General features: G+C 39.0%; 1 protein-coding gene across 3 annotated transcripts in view; it reads left to right on the forward strand.

The window, feature by feature from the left end:
* WDR7 (WD repeat domain 7) overlaps positions 1 to 27208 on the forward strand; it is a 323076-nt gene that overhangs the window by 197078 nt on the left and 98790 nt on the right. For all 3 annotated transcript variants that reach the window (XM_061615103.1, XM_061615091.1, XM_061615098.1), the window contains one exon: positions 6078 to 6299. In XM_061615103.1, coding sequence (XP_061471087.1) covers positions 6078 to 6299 — 222 coding nt within the window. The remainder of the gene's footprint in view (positions 1 to 6077; positions 6300 to 27208) is intronic.

Here is a 27208-nt window from a genome sequence, read left to right on the forward strand (position 1 = left end):
TCTAGGAAGAACATTGGCTAGGTTCCTAGAAAGAAAAAGAAAACAGAGAACCAGAAAGTGAAAACAAAAATAATGGACCAGAATAAAACCTGACTGTGTATTGGTAGCAAGAACAAATACTACATCCCTCTACATCACTCATTTTCATACATATATACATGACAGTAGATAGTTCGTAATGACCAAGAAATAGGAAAATATAGGGAATTATAGGTTTAGCCCATAACACCACCTTTCCTGCAAAGAGCTCAAGGTTGCATATAAGGTTCTCCTCTTGCCCTATTAAAAAGCAAAACATAAAGGTCTGTGGGACATGGTCCACCTGCCACCATCTTAAATATAGTCTCCAACATGAATCTAAATTGCTGTTTTATAGAATTGGTTTTAGCTGTTTCTGGATTTTGAATTTTTTTAAATTCTTGATATGTCCTGCCATTTCCTTCTGCTGTTTTAGTGTTAAGCAATGTGCAACTTAGTCCTTTACGTATTTACTTAGAAGTAAGACCCTCTGAATTCAATGATGCTTGCTCCCAATTAAATAAGCATAGGATTCCAGTGTAAAATGTCTCTTGTATTGTACAAGTTCCTTTAAATGATCCTTTAAATGGAGATGCCAGAGTTTGAATCTGATTCCATGTTAATACAAAGTAGTTGCTCTGCAATTGAACTGTAGGCCCTTAGTGGTGGATAGTTAATTTGTTTGTCTTTAGCTTACCAGTTATGACTATTTTTAAAAAGCTGTAATGTTCAGTTTTTCAATATTGATTTATTGGTACATACGCTTCAACCCCACCCAGACTGGCTAACAGTTAAGAACAATCTCTTAAACCCACCAATGCACAATAATAAATCATTTAAACAGTAGAATATAATAAGCAGTGGTAGATGTTAAAGCTAGTAAGATAAAAACATGTAATATTAGCCAACAGGGCAAGTGACCCTCTCTAGGAAGGGCTTTCCAGAGTTGGGCTCTCTCAGTGGTGGCGCCCCATCTTAGACATTGCTTATCATACCTCAGATGGCAGGGTGACACAAAAAAGAGCTTTTGAGGAACATCTAAGGATCCATTCCAGTTTGAGATACACTGGTCCTAGCTGTTTAGGCCTTTGAAAGTCAGAACAAGCACATTGAATTGTGCCTGGAATGTAGTATTAATTTTAAAACTAGTGAGATAGGATAGTGAGATAAGATGAAAATGTCCAGTCCCAGTAAACAATCTATCTGCAGTATTTTGTAACAGCCGAAGTTTCTGAACAATTCTCAAAGGCAGCCTACATACAAGGCATTGCAGTAGTGCATAGAGGATGTTATTGGAACATGGATAATATGGCCAGTCCATCTCTTAAGGGTTGCAGTTGTGCCAGGAAGTGCGCTAGAGGGTCAGTGGTTCCATAAATTTTGTGGACTGAAACGACAACAAAAGTCACTTGCTTCAAATTCTAAGATGTATTTCTATAATAAATTGGTCTAGCATTTACCTCTTCAAGTTTTAATACCTAATACAATAAAAGAGTCCCATCGTATGCCTAATAGCAGATATAAAGTATCTGGGGGTAGTCCATCTCCCATTAAATAGCCTTTAGCTTTAATTCAAATCCATTGATTCCTGTTCCAGTTAAACCTGTAGAAATTAATATATCTTTTAATCCTTTTATTGTAAGCTAGGATAAAATTAATTTTACACTAGAACTGTGCAAAGCCAATTAACATGATCTTTAGAGTTATTTAGTAAAGTGTTTCAAACTGTTAAATTTCTCTTGACCTCTTGGTTGCACTCCCTGACTGCTTTTTAAATGAAGCAATCAATATATTGCAACCTTTTAAACAGCTTAAACTTTTTCAGGCATTTTACCTATATTTTATTTAAACAGAATAGGGATGAAATGTATACAGCCACACTTACAGACCATTCCTCTAGGGCTGTTGTCTTTTTTGTTTTGGTATTCAGTGGGTATGTTTTGAAATAATTTTAAATATGAAGTCAAGATGCCCATTTTGCAAATAATGAAGAAATCTGTCACTTCCATTCACTTCCATTGTTTCTATCTCTACAACTTAAATGCAGAAACCTTTCCTCTGCCCCAACGTAGCTTGTGTTTTCCACATAGGGCCATTTGAGGTTATTAATTTTCTCACTGTGATAGGGTGATCAACCGTCCTGTCAAGAAAATGGATCTCTGTGTCACCCTTTAGCATGATTAAATGGAGCCACATCACAGTGAGAAAATACCAAATTTTCACGAGACAAATGAAACTTGTAGCGAGGACAACTTTTATAGACATTATTTCATTTTAAAATCTCCCGTTTGGCTGTCAGTTTATTTGTTGGGAAAAGTTGCCATTAATTGCATGCTCCTACTAATAACTCAAAAGACAGTAAGGGCAAAAATCCAGTTTCACACCTAAATCTCTCTTGTATATGGAAAAAAATGTTAAATAGTGTCTAAACATTTGTGGCTTTAAGCATGATTGTGGGATGTTGAAATCTCTTGAAGGGGGTCACTTGCTTCAAAATGCTTTCAAAGGTATGCTTCTTGTACTAAGAAATACATCTTGAAATGCTTTAGTGTAAGACTGAAAAAGCAGGTAACATGTTGATATGTTACTCCCTTGTTTCTTCAGGCTTTGAAATAGGGCAGGCTTGCTAAACCTGAAGTACAGTCTCTAGACATAAAGAAGCATTTGGTCATAAATGTATCCCAATAAAGGAAGGGTTAACTTGAGGTTGCTTTAATCAAACAAAGGGAAGAGCAACAAGGGGGCTTCTGTTTCTTTCCCTCTCCCTCTTGGGGGGGGTGTTTGCCAAGTGCCCCTGTTGTTTAATTTCCTACTGGAAACAGCACATGTGTGAGGCTTCTCCCCCCCCCCTTTCTTTTCTTTTCTTTTCTTTTCTTTTCTTTAAACAGTGACCATTGCAGAGGCTGAGTGGCTGGGGTCAATGCCTTGCCTATTGATCAGTATCCCTGCAGTCCCCAGCTCCAGCATCTGCTTCATTGGCTTCTTTCAGTGCCTGCTTCAGTACATTAGAATAGAAATCCATAACCAGAGCTGTGCTCATCCGAGCAGGGGAAGAAACTAAATTAAATGGTATAAAACAATCTTGGATCAGGAGTTTGTGCCAATTCATCTTGATCTAAGATGTCACACCGGGCTCTCTGTCTGAGCACCTGGGCTAGAGGCAGCCATAGTGAAAATAGATGGAGCTGCGATCATTCATTTGTCAGCTAAGGAGCTCGGCAGCGGTTAGCAATTCCCTTCTGCAGAGGTCAGCTGACAGAACAATCAGTGCAACTGCAGAATGGAGCTTTCCTTTGAACTATTGTTATGGAGCCTGCTTCTTCAGGGCGGGTGGGAGGAGGGGGAGCATGGTGGTTTCCTTCCCGATCGTTGTGCTCTGGGTGAAGCGAATTAAAAAATGGACCTGTTTAGTCAGGCTCCGGTTGCCGTTTGCGTTGCATTTAACTGCGGTGGTTGTATGTACAAATTATAGATGATTAAAATGGGCATGCATCACTTTAGCCTAGAGTCTATTTTCATCTTTTTTTTCTCTAGAAGGTGACTATTGATTTTGCGTTATTTATTTATTTATTTAAGCTCCTTTCTGTCTCATTGTTAAAGCTCACCCCACTAGCCCCTTTGGGTTTGAAACTATCGGAGCTAGAGCTGAACTGGGAAACGGGTGTTCTTAAACAGGGATTCTTAAGCTCTTTCTTTTAAAAAAAAAAAAGTCAGGAGGGAGAACATTCATTTGCTGCAGTTTGGGCATACAGTAGCAGATCTTGTTATTCATCCATGCTTTGTTAATTTCCAGACCTTGTAATTTTATTTATTTATTTATTATTTGATTTATATCCCACCCTTCCTGAGTGGTCTCCTCTGATTTCTCCCAGAAGATATTTAACATCACAGTGCAGAAGGGAAAGGTGAGGCTCTTAGTATGTTGGTTGGAATATATACAAGGCTGTTGCCTGGTATGTTGAAGGAGCTCTAAATATATCTCAAATGCAATTGTCAAAATAGGTTAATTTAAAGAGGCAATGAGTGATATCTTATTAAGCCATACATAGATCTATCGAAATCATTGAACATAAGTAAGTTAAGTTGGATATCATCAAGTGTCTTTAATTTTTGTAAATGCTGTGAATCATAAAGCACTCAGGCTTGCTTGCTTATAATGATGTGTTATTTCTGTACAGCATTTTAGGGTGAAAAGGCTCCCAAAGCAGCTTACAAAAATTGGCACTACAATGGTCCCTTTCCTCTGGTGTACAATCTAAAAGACATGACACAGAAGGAAGGAGTGATGGGGAGGGAGGAAAAAGAAAAAAGCGAGTTCAAACCACCCTTTCTTAAAGTTACAGTTCTTATAAAGACCATCTGGGGTAGAAACAGTTCAGATATGCAGGTGATAGTTGAGGGAGGGCCAAAGGCAGCTGGTGTTCATATTAAAATACAGTAAGTATAAATATTCTTCTGTTGTTCTGGTACAGGGCCATCTGATGTTCATGTGCCTTTGTGCACTGCATTCTTGAAGGATTTCCTCCTCTAGGGTAAAAGGCTTTAGGGTGCCTGGGATTACTGTCCAGCTACAGTTTTGCTCAAGTAACACCCAGAAGCCACTTACTTAAGTATTTTAAGGAAGCTAGGGTCACCAGCTTTTATGTTCCATTGACCCCAAGGCCAATATGGCTTTCAGAGTGTAACCTAATGCAAGGTTCTTCCAGCTTGGTAACTATCTAGCTTTCCTTGTTGTAAATGCTTCCCAGCATTTATTTATATACTGATGTAACAAATCCATTATACTTTATTAGGTATAATATAATCTTATTTATGTTATTTTAATAAATTACATAAAGATTTAATATAGAATGAGAGAGAAAAATATGCCTTATAATTATATATGTGCTCTTACAATGGTTCTTAATTTTCTTTTATTTTCTCCTTAATATTGTATATTATATATTTGTATGTTATATGAAAGAATAAAATTGAAGGAGGGGGAAAATAAAGTAGGAGCCAACTAAATCCTACTTAGAGTAGACCCATTGAAATTATGGACCTGAGTTAGTCACACTCATGGTCTACTCTGAGTAGGTCTAACATAGTATTAAATGCTTAAGAAATAAATAATGAAATGCTTCCCAGCATTAATGTTCAGCTCCTCTTTAATGACTGATATATTTGCTAAAGGCACTTTTTAATGTTATGAAAGGAATCTTGCAACATGGTTTTTTCACACACTGCCAAGTCACATTGGAGGAGTCCATGTTGTGGCTCTTTCTGCATGCTGTTGCATTATTATTTATTATTTCCATTTCTATCCCGCCCTTCATCGATTCCATGTTCTCAAGGTGGGTTCCAACACAAAACACAAACAAAAATTAAAATACATGAAATAATTAAACATAACAATTAAAATAGCAATTAAATTTCAGCTATCTTCCTAGCAGATCAGACACTTAAATGACTAGTTTGTTTGTAGATGACATTTATATACCACCTTCCCTCCAAGGAGCACCAAGTGGCATACATGTTTTTTCTTCCTTCCCATTTCATCTTCACAACAGCCCTCTGAGATAGGTTAAGCTGAGAAGCAGTGACCGGTCCAAGGTCACCCCGTGAGCTTCATGTCTGACTGGGGATTTGAACCCCTGTCTCCCAGGTCTTAGTCTGATAGTCTAACCACTACACCACACTGTCCTAGTTACATGACACACTTGAAGATGTGTAGGCAAAGAGGTATGTCTTCATTAAAACAAAAACAAAACCTGGATGCCAATTGCAACACAGAGGGGAAAGTATTCCATGGTTGGAGCACTATGATATAGAAAGTCCTATACTGTGTGCTTCATTCACAGGGTCAGTAAGCATTGTAAGAACAAGCTGCATGGCAGTGGCTGCTGCACCATTAAATATATATATACACACACACACACCTTGGCGGGAAAAAGAATTGTATTTAAATTCCTTTCACAGTGAAGGATTATCAAAGTTGTTGGGGCCAAAACAGCTTCTAGTAGAAGCAAATATAAGTGCTACCTCATCATTGTCCTAATGCTGTTCTTGTTGTATTTCAGGTTCTCTGTCTGGTCTTCCACAAATGAAAAAAATATCTATGTCCTATGAAGAGAGGCGAAAGCAAGCTACTGCTATTGTTCTGCTAGGAGTGATTGGAGCAGAGTTTGGAGCGGAAATTGAACCTCCAAAATTGTTGACCAGGCCACGAAGTTCTAGCCAAATTCCTGAAGGATTTGGCTCAACAAGTGGTGGATCCAACTATTCTTTGGCAAGGCATACTTGTAAGTTACTCTTTGCCCGCTCCCCCTTATGTAAGCTTTATTGCAAAATATGTTACACTACTGTATTCTGTTATATAGGCCTGCTTCAGCTGTAATGAGAAAGCTTAGCTTTCTGCTATGAGAACAAGCTGCGGAGAGCCTCTGGTTCTCACACTTAGTTACTTATTTTTCATTCTCCAATTTATAAATGTTGTAGCTGATTATCAGAATTATTCTACAAACCAGTGGCCTCGGATGAATTCCTAAAAATTACAGTAATAGTCTTCCATTGTATCAAATCTAATAAGGCTGAGTGCTCTTTATTGTGTATATAGTATATTCTGTCTGTCCATACATACTTTTTGCCTCATGCTTAATTCCTAATGCAGACATCGCTTAGCTGAATTTAAATCCAATGTGGCAATTCAGATCCTTTTCTGTTTTCACAGGCCAAAAGTGCACTTCAGATATTAAATTTTTGCAGAAAATATTTTTCCCATGGTGAGATCAGTGCCTGTTTAGATTTTAGATCTTCTGTCTACGAATAAGTGAGCTTTGTTTCAATATCTGGGCTTGTTCTAAAATTAGCCATTCCTACAGGACTGTACTACTGTCCGTGAACCAAGTGCTTCACACCTCTCTTCTTCCCACTGTTAATAAGTGAGGGTGGGAGATAGTTTGGAGGCAGAATTCTTTAGCATTGCCGTACTCCTGGAACAGCAGTATATAAAGACTTTTACCTGGAAAGCCTTCATTCTGTTGTCTGTCCCAATACTCTGTGTACCCTCACGTATGTTCATCACATGAATATTAATATTTTTTTAAAATATGAAGCTGGGATTGAAATCAGTGCACTTCCTTTTTACAACTTTCACAATATAAACATCAGGCCCAACCTCTTGGAAAAACATCTGTTACTTTATTTTATGTGTTGTAATCTGAACAATGGCATATCTTATGTTATCCTTGCAATGTCAGAAGCTGTATTCCCACCCACTCTTCACCCTGAATAAGGACATTTTTCTTCACAACTTCTCCATTGTAAAAATATATATATTTTTAAAGGTTGAGAGGTTTGATTCAGAAATTTGCATACAGCAGTAAGATTTTTACCTTTCAAAATGTCATGTTTATTTGTAGGGGCAGGTCTATAGTAAGAGCTAAATAGTCTATTTTGTTGGTGTTTGTGCTCTCAGCCAAGTCCTTCCTCCACAATGAAAACACACAAAGAATATCTTTGACAGAATGAGGTTACTTATCATTAATTGTAGTTCTCTGAGAGATTGACTGTTGCCTCTCTATAATCACATTTGTTGACCCCTTTGCCTTTTCTCTTGAGTGCTGCTCCCTCATAAGGAAGAGCAGAGGCTCTCTCCGACACAACTGCAAATGTATGATACTTCAGGTCCCTTTGGGATACTGGCTATGCCTTATCACAAGTGAACTCTGGACAATGCTTGTAGTAGAGCATGTTCATTCTGTAAATAGGTTTCAGCATACAAACCACAAATATCTGAATGCTTATTCTTGTCCCTGAATACTGCTAAGAAATGGGAGATGAATTGTCACTCTGAACTAGCCTTCAGAATTTCTTGATGTTTAAAAAGCCTTCGGTGATTAGGCCCTGTTTGAAGAATTAAATGAAGGTGGATTCAGATGAATGTTCCCTTATCCACCGCTACCATGGTGCTTTTCCATTCACTGCATGTGTACAACCAAATCATGTGAAGGGATCACTCATACAATTGGCTTCATGTTAGCTTTGTTCTTTGGCAAGCCCCAAAGATCTGTCCTGTGAATGTGTGGTGGACATCACATGTGGGAACCTTTCCCCCAAACCACTGTCTTGTATATTTCAATACCTGTTTGTCCTAAGTACTAATCTAGATTGTGAACATCTATTCTAGCCTGAGTGGATATGTATGAGCCACAGATTTCAGGGACACAAGGCACATACCACTAGTCCCAGTTCAGGATCCAGTATGCAAAGTCAGGTCAAGCAGTGATATCGAAGGCCCTCCTCCGAGTTCCGTCTCATAGGGAGGCTCGGAGGACGGTGACAAGATCTAGGGCCTTCTCAGTGGTGGCCCCCGAACTGTGGAACAGTCTCCTCGAAGAGGTGCGTATGGCGCCGACATTGCTCTCCTTTCAGCGCCAGGTTAAGACTTGCCTCTTTGCTATGGCGTTTTAATATGTAACTCGTTTTGTTGTAATTGTTTTTGATTTCTTGTTTTATATATGTTTATGCTATATTTATTATGAGATCTGAGATGTTTTGTATTTTTATATTCTGTTGTTCACCGCCAGAGAGCTAATGCTAGTCGGGCGGTATATAAATCTAATAAAATAAAAATAAATAAAAATAAAGTTCAAGCAAGGCAAAATAGATAAAGCAGAAGGTAGGTCCAGATAAACAAAGTCAGGCAAAGCAAAAGGCCAAGCAAAACAAGCTTCAAGTTTTTTTTATAATGATGTAAGTAGTTTTTGATTATGATGTAAGCAGTTCCCAGGTCCCTTCTTTGTTGCAAGGTTCTGGGGGTGAGCTGTGTTTGGGTCCTGGGTGAGAGCCAGCAGCCTGAGAAGCTGTGTATGTTAGAAGCAGAATGAACTCATATGGGTTTTATTTATTAGTAATTTATATTGGTGCAGCACTGGTATATGTAATATTATGTCTTTTTGTAACATTTATTTAAGTTTTTTTGTATTATTTTCAGAGCTTGGAAAAGTTACTTTTTTAAACTACAACTCCCATCAGCCCCAGCTAGCATGGTCATTGGATTGGGCTGATGGGAGTTGTAGTTCAAAAAAGTAACTTTTCCAAGCTCATTATTTTGTAGCATTATTGGATGATAGTATGATTATTTCTGTGTATTTTTACGTTTTTATGGTTGTAAACCACCTTGAGTGCAGTGATGTAGAAAGGCAGTATACAAATCAAAAATGAAATGAAAACAAGCAAGGTCTTAAACACAAACAAAGCAGGTAGCACCTTGGATAACACCAAGTGCTGCCAAGGCTGGAAATTAGACAAGGGAATCGAGGATGTTTCTCCAACAACTGAGAAAACCAAACTGAACAGCTAGCTACTCCAGGGAGCAGATCCTCTACTCCTAAAGGGGCCCAACCTATATTAGAAGCCAAGCTAAAACCTTTAGTCTGAGGAAGGCAATTTGACTTCTTCAGAGAGGTGCTAGCATCACAAACTCTTCTGGTGATGGAATTCCCAAGGAAGCAGAGATGTTGAAGGCTGATACTGAGGGCACATTTTCCTGAATGTTCAAGAAGTGCTTAATATCTATGGCCTCTTCCTCTTACATTTACCATTTGTAAGTAGTTGTGTATGTTGTACGTTGTACATTTAACTTCTGATGCCATTATTGGGAGCTGAAAGGTGAGCCTCATTAACCAAGAACAGGTAACTGATGGAGACACCGCAAGTGAGTTCCTTGGTATTTCTCAGCCCAGTTGTGTGAGCATTGATTAAGAAAAGTGATCATTTATATCTACTTGGTGTTTACTAGTTTTGCGCTGAAGGGCCATCGAAACTAAGTTGTCCAAAGTGAAGCAATGGATTTTTATAGTCACCTAAGTGTTAGTTTCTCACAATTTATATAACTGGCACCAATTCAGAGTATAGGTCAGGATTTATCTGAAATGCTGTTCTGTACGAGCAAACAAGCAAGCAAACAAAAATTCCCCTCAGATCGAAAGCTGGTATGTCAGGGAGAAGCCTAAGATAGAACCTTCCTCCCTGACATGTGCGGGACATGTTTTGTATGGAGGAGTTATTCGATTATGTGAATCACCAGCAGCGGTCTGAAGTAGTACAGCTTAGAGCAGAGGGTGGACAGAAAGTAGATCAGGATCTATGGTAGATCTCTGACTGACATGCAGTGGGTTTTCAAGGTTTTCTGAGACTCAATTTTTTTAACAATAGCAACGATAAAATTATCCCCCCCCCCCAAAAAAAATAGACTGCTGAAATGAAGAAAGCTTGGACTCAACCAGGACATTATTTTTGTGGGAAGGGTTGTGAGATGTCTCCAGTTGCTGGGTATCAGGGTTCTAATAAAACATAAAGTAGACAGGTCCCTTCCCTATTGAACTTCTGGCAGCTGCTGAAGACATTTTATTTTATTGTCAGTTTTTAACTGATTTTATTTTTGTATTTGTTGAGCTTGATGTCCACTGCATAAAGACAATTGTAATTAGCAATATATAAATTGGCAAAATAAAGTGATGAATAGATCCTGCAAGCCTGTAGTCTGCCCTCCCCTTGCTAAGAGACAAGTTTACAAGTACTGAGTTACAAGAACAGTAAATAACTGCCAAACAATAAGGAAGGTTTCTTTCCATTCTGCCCAGTAGATCAGATTTTGTGGCTACCTAAAGAAGTGCAGTTACGCATTTCAGTCCCAAACTTTTTTTGTTTGATGTAGATTTAGTTGGTAATCATGCTTTACTGTTCACATGTGCTGATTTGGGGGTATGTTCAATATGTTTCCATTGACAATAGACAGTATTGCTGTGCTCAAAGCACGATACAGTATGAAAAGGAGCAACCTCTCTGCATTACCTTATCATATCAGAAACACCTTGTGCAGAAATTACAATAATCTAGTCATTGGGATTTTAAGCTGTGAATATATCAGTCCTCTTCCCCCACCCTTCTGCATTTTTTTCTTTTTTTAGTTAGGTTGTTGTGACTAATTGTGGCTTTGGCTTTTTACTATTGTGCAATTTCTATTAGAAACTGAAACAGGTATATGATGTGTGGGCAGAAGGGAATATATAGGCAACACTAGAAGGAGCACCTGTTCAGTACTACACACACACACCAGGGTCTCCGGCAAAGTCTGGTTACCTTAGCGTGCTCTCTTCCACTGTGCTGTGCCTTTCTCCCAAGGATCAAATCTAAACCACGTTGAGCTCTTCTGAGAAGCAGCAATATATAATATGCACAGATACTGTGCATGCTAAGATGTCCCTCAGTGTAAACACAACCTTAGTATAACAAAGTTAAACAACCCCTGATTTAAAGTGAAAGCGAGGGGAAGAGTCTTCAGCCAAAATGTGTGTTGTCCCTTCAGCAGGTTAATTGTAATAACAATTAGAAAGTAGCTTATTTTGATAAGTATCATTGGTTTGATATGGTAAGATGTAAAACTCCATCACATGCTTTCCTACTGTTGTTTTTAATGCCAATTAATTGTGATATTTCTGCCCTGTGAGGAAGGATGGGATTCTTTAGGAATTCACACAGTGACCTTGCCTGACATCTCTCATTAATCTCAGTTGACCTTACAAATGGTTCATGAGATATTTAATTATAAAATGCCATGTAAAGAATTTCTCATTACAGATTCACCACATCACACCTAAGCAGCAGCTAATGCTATGTTTATAAAGTTAATGGGCTGATAAATCTGAATGACTCTTCTGTCCTGAATATGAAAATACTCAGTTCAGTCATTAAAGCAGTGTATTTTTCAAACCATGTGCCATCAATATAGCTATTAATGATAAGCATTTTGCACTTCAACTCAGTCAACGTCATGTCTAAAAAATATATTATCGGGCAGGGTGAATGTTGAGCTTTTTACAAATACGTTCTTCATTAACATTTCTAACCTGCCTGAGCCACATGCAATGCAGTTTAAAACAACAGATCCAACAGATCTGATACAGCCCCCTATCCATTAAAGAGTTAGCCCTGGCAACTCTGACAATGCCCAAATAAGACATTTGCAATGTTTATGAGCATTGGAAAGATCTCTTTGCGTTCACTCCAATCAACTTGCTCTCATACATTTCCCAATCACAGCTAGAGACAATAAGCACTGAGATGACAGGAACCAAGGCAGATGGAAAAAAATTGGTATTGACATCGCTGTATTTAGGGCACTGAACTCATGCAAATTAAGTAGGGCAATATGGACCCCAAGAGATCGAAGGGAGGTCCACGAAGTTAGCTGCTAGGGTGATGGTGGTGAATGTACAATGTGATGATTCTGCATCATGTGTTAATATAACTAAAAGTTATGGTGAAGAAGAAGAATTCCACATAGAGTTTCCATTTTGGGAAGCAATCTGTCACGGGCCTAAGGAGAATATTTGACAAGGGGGGGGAATAAAGAGTGGGGTAGAGAACTTGGTGAGGGGGTTGCCAGTACTGCAGAAAGGAATGAAGGAAGCACAGAAGAAAGGTATTCAGAAGCATCTGGGCTTGCTAATAGAATTACTGAAAAATGCCCAGAACCCCTCCTCCTTTCTCCTGAACCGTCCAGTGATGAATCTGCTTGGGCACCAACCCCAAATTTAGCTGAGGAACAGTTAAAACTCAATGAACCGCTGAGAGAGCAAAGTTAAAGCAGTCAGTCTGAGCTGGAGTTTACACTTTTGCCAAGGTCGAGGAGATTAGATAAATAGCAGCTTCAGAAGAAGCTTTCAGCTCCTAGAAAGAGCCTTCATCTTATAGCAAAAGCAAGAAAGACCTAGATTAACCTGTAGAGGTAAGTCCCCACCCCTCTGATATTAAAGTCTGTTAATGCCTGTTTAATGTTGTTGCAGCAACTCCTTGCTGTCACTTCCACACCTTGTTCCTGGGATAAGCCTAGACTGTTTGGTATCCTGAGAGATGTTCCAGTATTCTGACTCATGCCTAGAATGTGGTGCTGTGTTCCTGTATTGACTTCCTGGATAAAGCTTCATGCAGAAAACGTCAGTCTTCTAGTCCTGAGTCTGTTTCTTTGGTTGGGAGCCAGGACACAAACCCCTATTTGTCATTATGCCTAGTTCCACCTTCGCTGTCACCTTTGAAACTAATTAGATATGTTCACTCGGGGGGGGGTTGCTGTACATCAGGATAGAGGCAAGAGTATGTACACCAACAGAATTTCCAATCTAGCTAGGTTCTCCAACACCATGAGCATAAGCATTGTGTGCTATGTTCAAAGCAATTGCATTAGAGCCATTTTAAAGGTTTACCTGCAATGTTTGCTGAAGATGAGTCTTTCCTTATGAAGCAAGGTGATAATATTAGGAATGGACCTCTGGTCTAGTATTTAAACAAGTTAGCTAGCTACCATGTAAGATTAAACATGTGGCTCATAGATATTATACTGTATATGAGTAATACCACTGAAGAAAATTGATTGTTTTTATTTCAGTGGAGCCCATTCTTTTCAGCTTGTAACTTGCAGTGCAAAAGTTAATTTGACACAGGAACATAATGAAAGCACATTGAAATTTTCATATGAAAAAAGATGTTAAATGTTGTACTCTAATGTTATTATACGTTTTTATTATGTATGTCGCCCAGAGTGGTTGGACAACCAGCCAGATGGGCGACTAATAAATCTAATAAATAAATAAATACTCCTACTTTTAACATGCTATCAAGCTTTGCAGTAGTGGGATTTATATACTGGTTTAAATATAGAGGTAAATAGCAATGTTAAGAAGCTTGTGAAGTTAATTTTAACTAGAAATGCAGTTATAAAATCCAGTGTGTGCTTGAGGAAAAGGATACATTGATTCCCCTCCCCCTCTAGATTATAAACAAATTTGGGTGGAAAATAATGGTTGTTTACTGTTTCCATAGTACTGTAATATAGTTTCATAGCTGGACTAAGAACACACTTAAAGCTGGCATAGTTGGATTCTCTCCATAAATTGAAACAAGACTGAACTAAAGCTCATTTACTGTCTTGGAACAGAATTGATCTTGCTTTCACATTTGATTCACCCACTGCAGATTTTGAGAGGAAGAAAAATAGCATTGTTAGGTCAGTTTAACTAGGCCAGATTTAGACAGAAAAGACTGGCAAACTCATTGTTATAATTCCTTTTTGTTTGTGGCCAATTTTATTAGCAATTGGGCTGATTTAAATGTTTTTTAGTCCATGTACAACGTAAGCATGCACGGAGAGTGATGTCGCTGCTGTCTGCATCATTGTGTATTTAATAAAGGCATCCACAAATCTCACAAATAGTGTCTGAAGGAACCATGTGCACCTTACTCTATAAACGATGACACATAACCGTTGATTGCTCCCCTTCTTACACATTTGAGCCCTCCCATTGCTACTATGTAGAACTATTGATGAAGCAGGTATGCTCATTCCCACTCCCTCTAGGTCAGCAACATAACATCAGCATGCTTTTTTGCTAACCTTAAATTGCTGAATATCTTGATTTCCCATCTACTGAGATCAAATAGGTTTTTTTTAAAAGCTGAAATTATTATTTTTTGAGCATATGTCATAGATCTCACTGATGTGATCTCTGCTTTTAGCTGGAAATGCATATGGATAATTGGTTTATTCAAAGGTAAATGAGTAGTCATTTTTTGGTATGTTTCGTGTTTTGAAGATCATGAAATTATGGGCAGAACTGACTGATGGAGAAGTCCTTTTTAATAGCTCTCACTGTTATTAGTAGTAGTAATAGTGGTATTTTTTTAAGAAAAAAAGAAGCTTTAGTTACGAAATCTGGTAGATAAAATGTTTTAAAATCATAGTCTGACAATAAAGTACAATAGCATGCCTCATCTGGAAGCTTGTTTCAAGCCTTAGGGCTTTTGCTGAAAAAGTCCCACTTCTCCGTCCCAGTATCTTGATCTCCTTTAATGTTGATAACCTTGAGCAGAGCCTTTCCCAACAATTTCAGCTGGCGGTGAGAAGAGACAAATTCAAAGATTTAATGCCCTGCTTGTGTGTTAGTACAAATGTTCACTGTGTTTAATTGGCAAGCCATTCCTTTCTTCCGTGAATAGGTGGTGGTCTCTAAAACGTGTATTGACTGTGACTGGGCAGTCTTTGTCCTGCTTTGTTCCCAAGCTCTTGGCATTAGTGCCATTGAAGGCAAAATGAGCTGCTCTGGGCAAAGGCCTCTCACTTGCTTATGTTACTGTATGTGCTACTGTGCCCTTTCCCAGACCAATACAGCTCCCAGCAATCTAAAGCTTGCTATATGCTAATGACTTTATCTAAAGCAGACATGATTCTTCACAGAATCTGCTTGGAGGCATAATATATAGCACAGGAAAAAATAGATAGGAAGCCCAATTCCTGTCTAGCATCCCTGGTCAACATAGCAAAGGAGATGACAGGGTGCATTGTTCAGGCTAGCAAGAGTCCTGACAGGGATCTCAAGGTTTATCATGGTCAAATGTGACCATTGTCAAAATCCAGACATACTAGAGCAAGAAAGGAGTAGTAGCCCAGACTTCTTTAAAAGAGGTGATTTTTTCAGGTAAAAAGCAGGATTTAGCCATCCACTCCTTGCTTCTGACAGTCACAGAAGGCGCAATACAACTCACCGCGGAGGACCGATTACCCTGGGATGCTCCCAGCTACACTGGGCTCCACCCCCCTCTACTGGCAGCAGTCCTCTGCTGCCACAGCGATGTGGCTCCACCAGGAGCCTGCCAGTGCTGCCACGGGTCTGCCACCAACAGCCAGCCTGGCAGACAGAGGGCCAGCAGAAAATGGGGTGTTGTATGGTGGAGCTGCAGGGGGGACTTATGCGAGATCCTTCTCACGTTCAGACCCCTCCCCCAGGTCCCAATCCCCCTGGAAAGTAAAAAAAAAAAATCCCTTTCAGGCCTACAGAAGTGGTAAAATACACTAAATACTGAATTCCAAAGTATATTGAAAATAATTAATTGCCTTTGAAAAATCCTTTTTAATGGAGGCAAGGTATCACTGTGTGAACAGAGGAATTGTGGCCAATTGTCTTTTAAGGGTAGAACTACACATTACATCTTATTTATTTATTTTGTATCCCACCCTTCCTCCCAGAAGGAGCCCAGGATGCAAACAAAACAGTAAAAATGTTCTAAAACATCTTAGAAACAGACTTTAAAATATATTAAAACAAAACATCTTTAAAAACATCTTTTTAAAAAGAAAGCTTTAAAAACATATTAAAAAGCAGTTCCAATACAGATGCAGACTGGGATAAGGTCTCTACTTAAAAGGCTTGTTGAAAGAGGAAGGTCTTCAGTAGGTGCCCAAAAGATAACAGAGTAAGGGGAGGGAATTCCAAAGGGTAGGTGCCGCTACACTAAAGGTCCGTTTCCTATGTTGTGTAGAATGGTCCTCTTTATAAGATGGTATCTGCAGGAGGCCCTCACCTGCAGAGCACAGTGATTGACTAGGTATATAAGGGGTATCCTGATCCCAAGCTGTATAAGGCTTTGTACACCAAAACCAGAAACTTGAACTTGGCCCGGTAGCTAATGGGTAACCAGTGTAATTCTTTCAGCAGCAGGATAACATTTTGGTGGTACCCTGCCCTAGTGAGCAGTCGCACCACCACATTTTGCACCAGCTGCAGCTTCCGGACCAACTTCAAGGGCAGCCCCATGAGAATAACCTTCAGTGGCTGCCACTTATGCACTGCAAAGTGCAGTGATAGGCATGGGTCTTCTGTTGTTTGTTGACAATCCCGTCTCTCCTATAATACCTAGTTCTGCCTTAATGCTCTCCTCTGAGCCTTAACTCCAGAGAATTTAAACCTTCCATCTTTCAATCTCTAGTTCAAAGTCTCTAGAATTTGCCAAAAGAAAAGGGAGGCAGCAGTATAGGCTATTGGTAAAGTGATGCAATGGTCATTCTGCACAGTCTCCTTTACAAGGATCTGTTATAGAAAGTACAGAAAATCAAGGCTAGCATGGTGTTCAAATACTTGATAACTCTGTCGAGAAACATAAGAAGGTATCTTATACGAGTCAGATTATTGGTCCATCTAGCTTAGTAGTGTCTACACTGACTGGCAGTTGCTTTCCAGGATTTCAGATGGGATTCTCTCTTAACCCTACCTGGAGATGCCAGGGATTGAATCTGGATCTTCTGCGTACAAGGCAAATGCTGTACCACTGAGCTATGGCCCTTCCTTAAGTTTTGTAATGTTTATGGGCTCATTTTCTTTCCTTGAAACTGAGAAAAATGTTCTAAATCTGGACTCCTTGTTTGGATTTAAAGCAGTGGTTCCCAAACCTTTACCCCCACAGACCACTGAAAATTGATGAAGGTCTTGGCAAGTCACTTTTTCTCCCTGTTGGAATAATTGAAATGCACTGTGCTAGTTGCTGCATAATTTTTAACCATTTTTTATTGCTTCTTTTATTTCTCATATTGTATTTTTTGTATTACAATTTGCGTTCCATAGAATTCAATTGTTGTAAATACATTAAAAGAAGCAATTCCCGATACAAACCCACCCGTACACTACGGTCAAGATCAAAGGCCCTTCTCCTCCGGGTGCCTACTCCAAGGGAAGGTCGGAGGGTGGCAACAAGGGAGAGGACCTTCTCAGTGGTGGCCCCCAAATTATGGAATGATCTTCCTGACGAGGTGTGCCTGGCGCCAACACTGTTATATTTTCGGCACCATGTCAAGACTTTCCTCTTCTCCCAGGCATTTTAGCATGTGTTTTAAATTGTTTTGATATTGTTTTAAATTTTAAAATTGTGTTTTACATTGTTTTTAAAATATGTGTTTTAAATTGTATATTTGTTTTATTGTTTTTGATTGCTATAAACCGCCCAGAGAGCTTCGGCTATGGGGCGGTTTACAAGTGCAATTAATTAATTAATTAATTAATTAATTAAAAATGCAATTAAAAACAATATGAATATTTAGAACTTACAAGATCTGAACAGGGTGGTTTGTAACAGATGGCTATTGGAGGTCACTAATTCATAGGGTCGCCATAAGTTGTAATCAACTTGAAGGCAAATAACAATAACAACATGAATATTTAATGCAGCGATGTCATGCACCACCTGAATGAAGCTCATAGTCAATGGACCCCAGTTTGGGAAACTTCCATCTAAAGCATTCAGAGTCCATCATCCTCGCCTCTCAAATTGAGGACTTCTTAAACAGCCAATTGACTGCCTTAGTAATTTAATCTGAACCTTCACAACTATTGCATAACAGCAAACAATTTTTTTTGAAACTATTCAGGATACAAGAATAAGATTAACTAAGTAAGATTCTGAAAACATGTATTGGCAGCATCCTATTTGTCTTCATTTTATTCTTCTGAGTCCCTTAATGTTGGTTTATAGCTTTTATGCAAAAAATGCTCCACAAATTTTCATTTTTGCAGGCTTGCACAGAAATGCACTTGTAGCATCAGTGGGATAAGCCACCTTTAAAACATATACCCTTGCTCTTTTTTACAGTAAAGCCATAAAAGGTTGGCGGGCAAATAAAGAGATTGATCTTAAGCCTCTTTTAATAAAACAATTATAAGTAATAAAAATATGTCTTACTGTTTTATTAATTGCATTGCCAGAACATAAAGGGCTTTAGGTGAAATCTTGAAATCAATTGGAGTCTCCCCCTGGGGTTCAAAAAGTCAAGATTTTATCTCGTATATTTGTACTTACTAGCATATGTTTAAATTTCATATTAGGTGATAGTGTCAAAATCAGCAAAGGTTATATTACTTAAAACTAGTTTTCTAGAAGGAGTCTAGAAACTGGGCTAGTGAGGGCTTAGTGAAGAGGGAATGAGCTCTGAGCTGTTGTTAACAAACTGGGATTGTGGGCTCTCTTTCCCACAGCCTCTACTTGGATTGAATTCCCTGTCGCTTGGCTTTCTTGTGCCTAAGGGTTTTGTTGGTAGTGATGTTAGCCATGGTTAAACCAAGGTTTTGACATAACCAGGCTTTGAACTGCATATTAGGGGAGTGACTCAGTAGGATTTGGCTATGTGAAGGCTGGTGTTAGTTCCTATCCTCCATAAGAGGGAATGAACGGTATCTGATATGCATACTTCATATAGCTGGGATGGGGAACCTATGGCCCTCCAGATGTTGTTGAACTATAACTCCCATTGTTCCTGACCACTGACTGTGGTGGCTAGAGCTGTTGTCATCCGACAGCATTGGGAGGGATGCAGGTTCCCCATCCCAGGAGAGAATGCTTGGCTCAGCATCATTTCTATAGAAAGCTTTTCTCTTTTTACTCTAGATACAGAGGAGATCTTAAATTCTAACCAGACTGAAACTAGATTTTGCAGAGATTGTGTGGCTGTGTCAAAGTAGCCGCCCCATGTTTCCTCTCTAATTCTCTCCCCTATAATGTCAAACTAAAATGTTTAGTGTGGGAGCATTGTGTTGCAAGTTTCACTGGCCCCATTCCAGTTTACTGTCTGCCATTTACAGGGGTGGATGTTACAGTGCCATGACTCTTTGATCACATGTTACTTTGCTTCTCTGTGTTGCTTTTGTGCTGCTTAGTGTTTTGTTTTCATTGCTGTATATTTTTTTAACATTGTGGTTTTAAATGTTTTCTCTTAATGTTTTTGTTTTACTGTAATTTTAACTTGTTGTATGCCACCTTGGGAATCTGTGTTAAACATTTAAATAAATCAATAGTTTACTAGATAATGCTGGGAAGGTGGGGGGGATTTCTGGTGTTTCTAGTTTTGCTTTCAGAAGTAGCCAAATGAACTCTATTATGTCTACTACCAGCTTCAGATGATTGAGATGTTGGCATACACACACACACATATATACATACATACAGTAGGGCCCCGCTTATACGGCGGGTTAGGGACCAGGCCCACACCATAAAGTGGAAATCGCTGTAAAGCGGAACCCATTGACTATAATGGGTTGCGTTGCACAAAAATGCTGCAAAACGCCGCAAAAGTGCAAAATTGGCTTTAAAATGGGGAATTTCCCCTAATTGAAAGCCGCCGCATCAGCGGAACGCCAGAAAACGGAATGACGTAAAGAGGGGCCCTACTGTACACTGATTGTGTAGTCAAGCACTGAGTCCAGAGGTGTTACACGCTTTCCTTGCTCTGAATATTTTGATTCATCAAAAGTTGGTACAGTGAAATATTGCTAATAGTGCTGCTGAAGAAGATAATGATTAAAATCTGTATGTCATGTTCTTGAAGGTGCACTGGATAAATATATAAAAATATAACAGTTTAGTTTAGATTTGTGATATTTAAAATGTGGACAATGCATTTATCTAAACATTTATCAGTTTTTTTAGGGGGTTGCCACCAAAATTCCATTCGGGAAGGAATACACAAGTCTAATTTGGACTTGATTAAAACTTTAGCAATGAAAAGTTATCTTGGCAAAAGTTCCTAACCCATCTCCCCATCCCAAAAAAGATAGTTGGCTCATTCACTAAATAGTTGCCTATTAACCAGTTTTATTCTGTGCTGTATCATTATTGTCTCTCCGTGTTGTTTTGCAAATTCGTCAGCATCTGTAGCATATTGTAATCCTTTTGAACTATTATGTAAACTTGTTAATAGACAGTGGGTAAATATGAAGGTGCCAGCCGCTGCAGAGCTTTGCTAATGCAATCCTTGGCTACTGTACCAAGGCCGATGTGTATTGGTGGATTTGCATTAGCATAGACGCTGCTCATCCTGCACTAGATAATGGACTCAAAGGTTAAGAGCAAAGGATCGCAACAGCCCCAATCAGCGGAGCTTTTCTGGGGCTAATTACCTCTTCACTGCGCTGACTCTAATGTGACATGTTTATTGCCTTAACTAACAACTCATTAGCTTAGTTGATGTTTTTGTCAATATTAATTCATTCATTTAAGCCAAGTCAAAGCTTAAACAAAGATGTCCAGACTGAGAAGTGGGCAGCAGAGTGACTTTTGTTTAGTTCATCTCCCCCCCCTTTGTTCAATTTAAAGAAGATAAATGTTGACAAGAGAAATATTTAGAGTGTCTGTAGGTAGTAGGTGTTTGCTAATGTGCTAGTGTTCAAGGGCCAGGGTGCTTTATTTAAACAGGAGGAGACTTAAATGGTTTGAGAGTCAAATGTTTAATAAATTAAAACACACTTAATGTGTCTTGGGAAGAGCCATTTGAAAACTAGTCTGTTTTCCAAAAGGTTAAATTTGGGTACCTAGGAATATGTGCTGATTGGCTGGCAATCTCTCAGCTGCTAAGTATGGCAGGCCATTTGTTCAATAAACAAAAATAAGAAGCCAGTTTTGAGAACTGCCTGCAGGAGGGGAAAAACATAAAAATCAATATTTTATCTCAACCACAGCTATAAGTAACTAAATGAATGATATTAAAAAGAGCTACTGTATAATAGCATCACAGTAATGATCAATTACATTTATCTAGGAAAGTTACTTGTTTAGCCCTCATTCACATTTTACTAATGGATGATTGCCGTAGTTGGTTATTTCAGCGTGCTTCATTTGAAAATGAAAATAATCCATTACAAGATTCATTATCACAATTTCAGTATGCATAATGTGGACATGGAAATAACTATGGCAGAGGCTTTTTAGTTACGTAGGGGCTGCCCTTGTGTTTAAAAGAAGGTTGGGGGGTAGATGTGAAAGGGTAGACCAGATTAATTTTGCATTTAACAGGCTGGAAGCTGATGATGTAGCACAGTATGGATCGGAAGGCTCCCAGTCACTTCTCCTAATTGAATGTAGCTGTTAACTCCAGTGCAGTAAACGTAAATGAAAATGTGAGGTTTATTGTGTTATCTGTAGAGAGCCATAAATGTTCAAAGTGCTTTTCACATCACACTACTTTGTAGAGATGTGGAGCCAAAGCGATTGGTGTCTGTAAAGCTGCAAGAGTGCACAAGTTCATCAGTATAGGGTGAACATAATGGCAATATATTGAAAGAATGAAAATGCATTGTAGACCTATGTTGCAAAGCTGTGTCAGATCATGAAGAAGTCAGAAAATGAATTTAAAAATTGTGAGGAACTGTTTATACTTCCAGCAAGCCCCTTCCATAAATCTTAGGACAGGTTACAGTAAAAACAATGAAGCGTTACAGAATAAAAATGCTCAGTTAAAAATAAAGAAAAACTAAACAGTTATTTCCACACAAATCCTTCAGCCTAGTCTTCAAAAGCCATCCTAAATAGTTTTTCACAATGGCTCAGGCTTGTAATACAGGTGTGTGCAGACCACAATATTTGGTTCAGACCCTGATTCTGAACTTTGAAAAACAGCCCAATTCAGCCCAATTGGAAGGGAAAAAATGAAGCTTCTTGCCTCCTGTTCACTATAGGAAATTTTTAAAAATGGTTAGAACTTTTTTTCTTTTGACTGATGGAATTTGAAGGCATAATAGCCATTCCTGAGTAGGTAAAGCCTGCTAAATTTCAGGCAAATTGTTCTAGGAGTTCTTGTTGTTTTAAGAAAGAAGCATCTATAACTTTGGGGGGAGGGAGGATTTGATTAAATTTGCAGGCGTGGTAACCCTCTTCTTAAGGAATGAATCCTGACAAATTTCAAAAGGCCTTCCTACAAGGGTTGCCTTTACAGTTTTGTGGGTGATTAAAAAATAATCCACTTAATTTCCCCTATTGTTTTTTGGGCAATTTGTATGAAAATAGCACATATGGGAGAGGTGCCTATAGATGAGAAACCTGCCAAATTACAGACAAACAGGTCTGACATTTTTTGTGCTGGGCACCTTTTTGAAGTTTATTTTCGTGGGGGAATTAAAAATAATTTGCTTCCCTCCCTGTCGCTTTGTGGGCAATGATTTTGGTATGAAAATGGCATACATTGCAGAGGCAGCTAAATGAAGACAACCTGTAAAACTTCAGAAGAATAGGTGCAGGGGCTAGAGAGCTGCAATTGACTGGGGTGGGGGGAAACAGCTCCAGACTCGTGTTCACTCATTTAGCATCAAATATCAGAGAAACTAATATCTGTTGATGAAAATGACTTCTGCTTATGTCTACAACTGACTCATTTTGTGATTGTTGAAGTTTATTTTCCTTTAAACTTGTGGACAAATTGTAAAATATAATATCTAGCCATTCTGTGTGACCCCAGCAGTGGTGGGAGAGCATTGTCTACTTAGCAACACTTAAAATAAGTGGCCAGTCATTATTAATTCATATGGCAGTATTTGTAATAACATAAATCTTACTGAACTAATTTGGTTTTAAAGTGCTTATAATAAGGAATCTCCAGAGGTTGTAACTATAATTGAACTATTAATTAATTGCAACATTATTTTAATGTGACATTCTTTTCTTCCGTTAATCCACTGATGTCAGCGGTCATTATGACAACCATTTCTTTACCTATACTCAGTTACTTTATACACATGTATATAACATAGTAAAAGGTTCTTCTTGTTTTACATTGATTCAGTTAATCAATGATGTGGCCATAGAAGAGTTACTCCTGTCTTCAGCCAGAGCCAAGTTGTGCCCTGAATGACCATGAGATAAAAGAGCTGTAAAGAATACAGATCACCCATCCAGGCACTGACCCAATCCAGCCCTATTTAGCTCCAGCAACATGGTAGTCTCACATGCCTGCTGACCAAACCCTTGGATTTCTAAAGCAAGTTTGGTTGGTTTCAGTCTTGGATGGTCCACTTACTAGAATCCCAGTAGTGGTCTACTGATATTTCAGTTGAACAGGATTGGAATTAGATAATAGTTAAGGCATAGCTAACCCACATGAAGTCACTCTGATTGTGCACTCTTGCTTAAAAACATACCAAGGTCCACTTAAGCCTATCATTCAGGAATGCCAGCAGGCACTAGATGGGCTGCTGGTAATCAGCCAGTGGTTGTTCTGCTCACTGCCCAACTCTGCTTGAATGAATCCCTCAGTTGAAGGCAATTGGTTGATAGTGACTGGGATCATTAGGTAAACACAAGTGATGGGAAAAGTGCAGAGCATTCCTTTGTTAGATTGATTTGAATGAGGTTGGAATATCGGTTCCAGTCTCTCTTGCATTCAAGACTTATTCAACACATGACTCATTCTGCTGTTTTTAACCTTTAAATTCTTCAAGTTTAAACATTTTGGGCTTGGGTTATTTGAAGGACTGCCTGATAGAGGCTCTTTTCACTTGCCCAGGACTAAGTTGAGTGAAATTGACAGTCACCAGGTAGAGAGCTTTCACTGCCAGCTGACCTCCATAAAGTTACTTCAGAAAGGCCTTGGACCCAGTTATTTTAACTGGCTTATGCATGAGTAATTCCCTTTGATGCTACTGAAACCTTTGGGGGGGATGTGTCTTATCTTTGAGCTGGAAGTATATTTAATATTGCTGCTTTTATTCATGACGTTTTGTATTGTGTTCTATTATTGTTGAAATTGTATTTTTATTATTTTGTAAGCCGCCTTGAGTGAGTTTTACTCATAAAGGTGACCTATAAATATTCTAAATCAAGTAAAATAAACACATCTACAAAACTCATTTTGTTGCAAGAGGGCGTTGGTTTGCAAGCATCTCAGCGGACAGCAGCAACAAATTTTCATTCCTTTTTGCTTATGCTGTTTCTCCTCCTGTCCCTTTGCTTTCTGAAAGCAGTGCTGTGAAATGCCATACATTCTTAGCACCTAAGTTTGTCAACAAGAGTTTCAGACCATGCCACAAATGCTCTCCTTCTGAGTTTTAGTTTTAAGGAGCAGGGACTAGTACAGAGAAGAGAACCTCTGCAGCTCTGTGTCATTGCAAAAGGCACAGTGAAAGCAATATCTTTGAGTTGAAAGCTGTTGGGTTTTAAAAAAGTTAATTAAGTGTGTAACTGTGCAGCATATTCATGGGACATATTCATGGGGTTAAGATTTAAAGGCTAGCTAGGACATCTTTATCCCATTACTTGGTAGAATTAAATCTCAGACAGCACCATTCATTCAGATTGAAAGCACTGCTAGTAGATTCTCAGATGACATCACCAGCACGTTGTTAAGGAATCATTAAAGACTGCATGTATTCTCTTTAAAGCCTCACTTCTCCTTCCGCCACAACTGCATTGAAAGCTGATTGCAAAGCAGCTGCCATTATTGCAAACCTGCTTTGTCATTTTTGTTTTGTTTTTTAAAGTTAGCTTTTGATCATTCTTAGGCAGGCAAGCTCCAGGCATCCACCCCACCTCATCTTACCTCATCATTTTTCCAAACTTTCTCCAAGAATTCAAAATAACTCCTCAGGTCTTTCTGAGGATTATGTTTGGAGGTGGGGCGGGTAGGTTGCTTGTTTTGTTTTGGGAAATCATCATTCATTGGTGATCACTTGTGACCGAGTAAGATTATCTTCCAAAATAAAGTCTTTAACAGTGGGTCCGTAAGTGACTGTGGAGGCCAACCTAAATCCACACAGCCTCCCACAGTGAGGACATAGGTTTCTAAATGGAAGACGGTTGCGATGAGGATTTGTTTGACATGCCTTCCACTTGGCTTGTTTGTCCCTTTCACTCTGTATTCATGCTTCGCACCTTTAGCCAACCTCCATTTGGGACACTCATAGGCCAAGACTTCCCAGTTCTCAATGCTCATGTTACATTTTTTTAGGTTATTTTTAAGAACATCTTTAAACCTCTTTTGCTGTCCACCAATATTCTGTTTTCCATCCTTATGTTGGGAGTAGAGTAGCTGCTTTGGAAGGTGGTGATCAGACATTCGAACAACATGGCCCGTCTGGCAGAATCCCCAAGGAGTTGCCCTGTTCTTTTTTTAAACATAAATATCTTTTGAAAGCATTTTTAACTTGTTCTTTGGCCAAAAGCATCCTAGACCAGCTTACATGAGATCAACAAAAACTAATACAATATCTGAAAGACATGACACAAAAGGAAAAAGGGAGGAGGAAGGAAGAAGAAAGTCAGGCACCACTTCTTAAAGATCCAAAATCTTTACAAATGAGCAACTTGAATAGAAACAGGAGCAGAGCCTTATGGAGCAGAGTTGTTGGAGTGACCACCCTCCTCCCCGTCTCTTGCTCTGCAGCAGTCAAGTGGAATGACTGCCACTAGTTAATATATAAAGATGATTCTGTTCTCATTCCTCTTGTTCAGAAAGGTTTGTGCATCTTGTGACTTAGCTGCTGTGGGCCACTAGGGTTTTCTTTATTTGTGTAGCATCTGCTGTATTATGAGGAACAGCTCATTGGCGAACAATATCCATTCTACTATAAATGAAAATATACTCTTTATTTGACCTTTCTGAAGAAGCAACATGAAAAGTGTATAAATAAAAATGGAGGTTTTTTATTCTCTCATAGCCTAGTAATACTGCTTTCTATTGACTGCTAAAATATAATAAACATGAATTACACATGTTTGAGAGGCCTCCTGATAATTGCAATATAGCTAATAAAATTCCAAATTAAAAAAAAATCTCTGCCATGGTTGGACTACTGCTAGGTACTTTTCTCTCAGCCTCAGTGTTCCTCACCTGTAAAATAGGAGTAATTTCTTGGGGGTTTTTTTACTAGTCCAGTGCTGGCTGGGGCTGATGGGAATTGTAGTCCAAAACACCTGGAGGGCACCAGGTTAGAGAAGACTTGGTTCAGTTCCACTGGCCAATAGAGTTTTGTGTTAGAATCCCTCCTCTCTTGTAACTCAGATATTAATTTGTACTTGACATGACGGTTATTCCAGTGTAATGACTCATGGAGTGCAGTTGGTAACCGGCTTACTCACCTGAACCCTTAGCCAGATTGGAGCAATGGCCTCTATCAGCAGAGAAGTCTGGCAATGTTTTGTGACACAACTTACCACCATCCCATTTATTATATTCTGTCTGACTAGGCTATGTCTACCTATGTACACCGTCTTACTGAGGAGCAAGTAATCGATAAAAAAGGGCGACAGAAGTAGTATTAGAAGAGAGAATTACATGGTATAACCGAGATGAGGCGATAAGCTCCGTGTTTCCCAGTCTGTAGCAGGATGTCTGTGTCATAATCATTAGAGGAACTAGTGAAAAAACTGACTACCTGAGAGCGGCCAAGTCGAAAGGACAGCAGAAGCAGGATACTTGTTTCTAGTGTCTCCAAACTAGACTCAGAGTCACCAGACATAAGCAAGCAGTTATTCAGAAGCAATGAAGGCCCTGTGTATTCCTCTCAAGAAGACAGCAGCACCCTCTAGATGTAGAAATGCATCCTGGATTTGTGTATTGTGTATGTCA

The sequence above is a fragment of the Rhineura floridana genome, chromosome 1 (genome assembly GCF_030035675.1).
Source record: "Rhineura floridana isolate rRhiFlo1 chromosome 1, rRhiFlo1.hap2, whole genome shotgun sequence".
In the NCBI taxonomy this organism is placed as follows: Eukaryota; Metazoa; Chordata; class Lepidosauria; order Squamata; family Rhineuridae; genus Rhineura; species Rhineura floridana.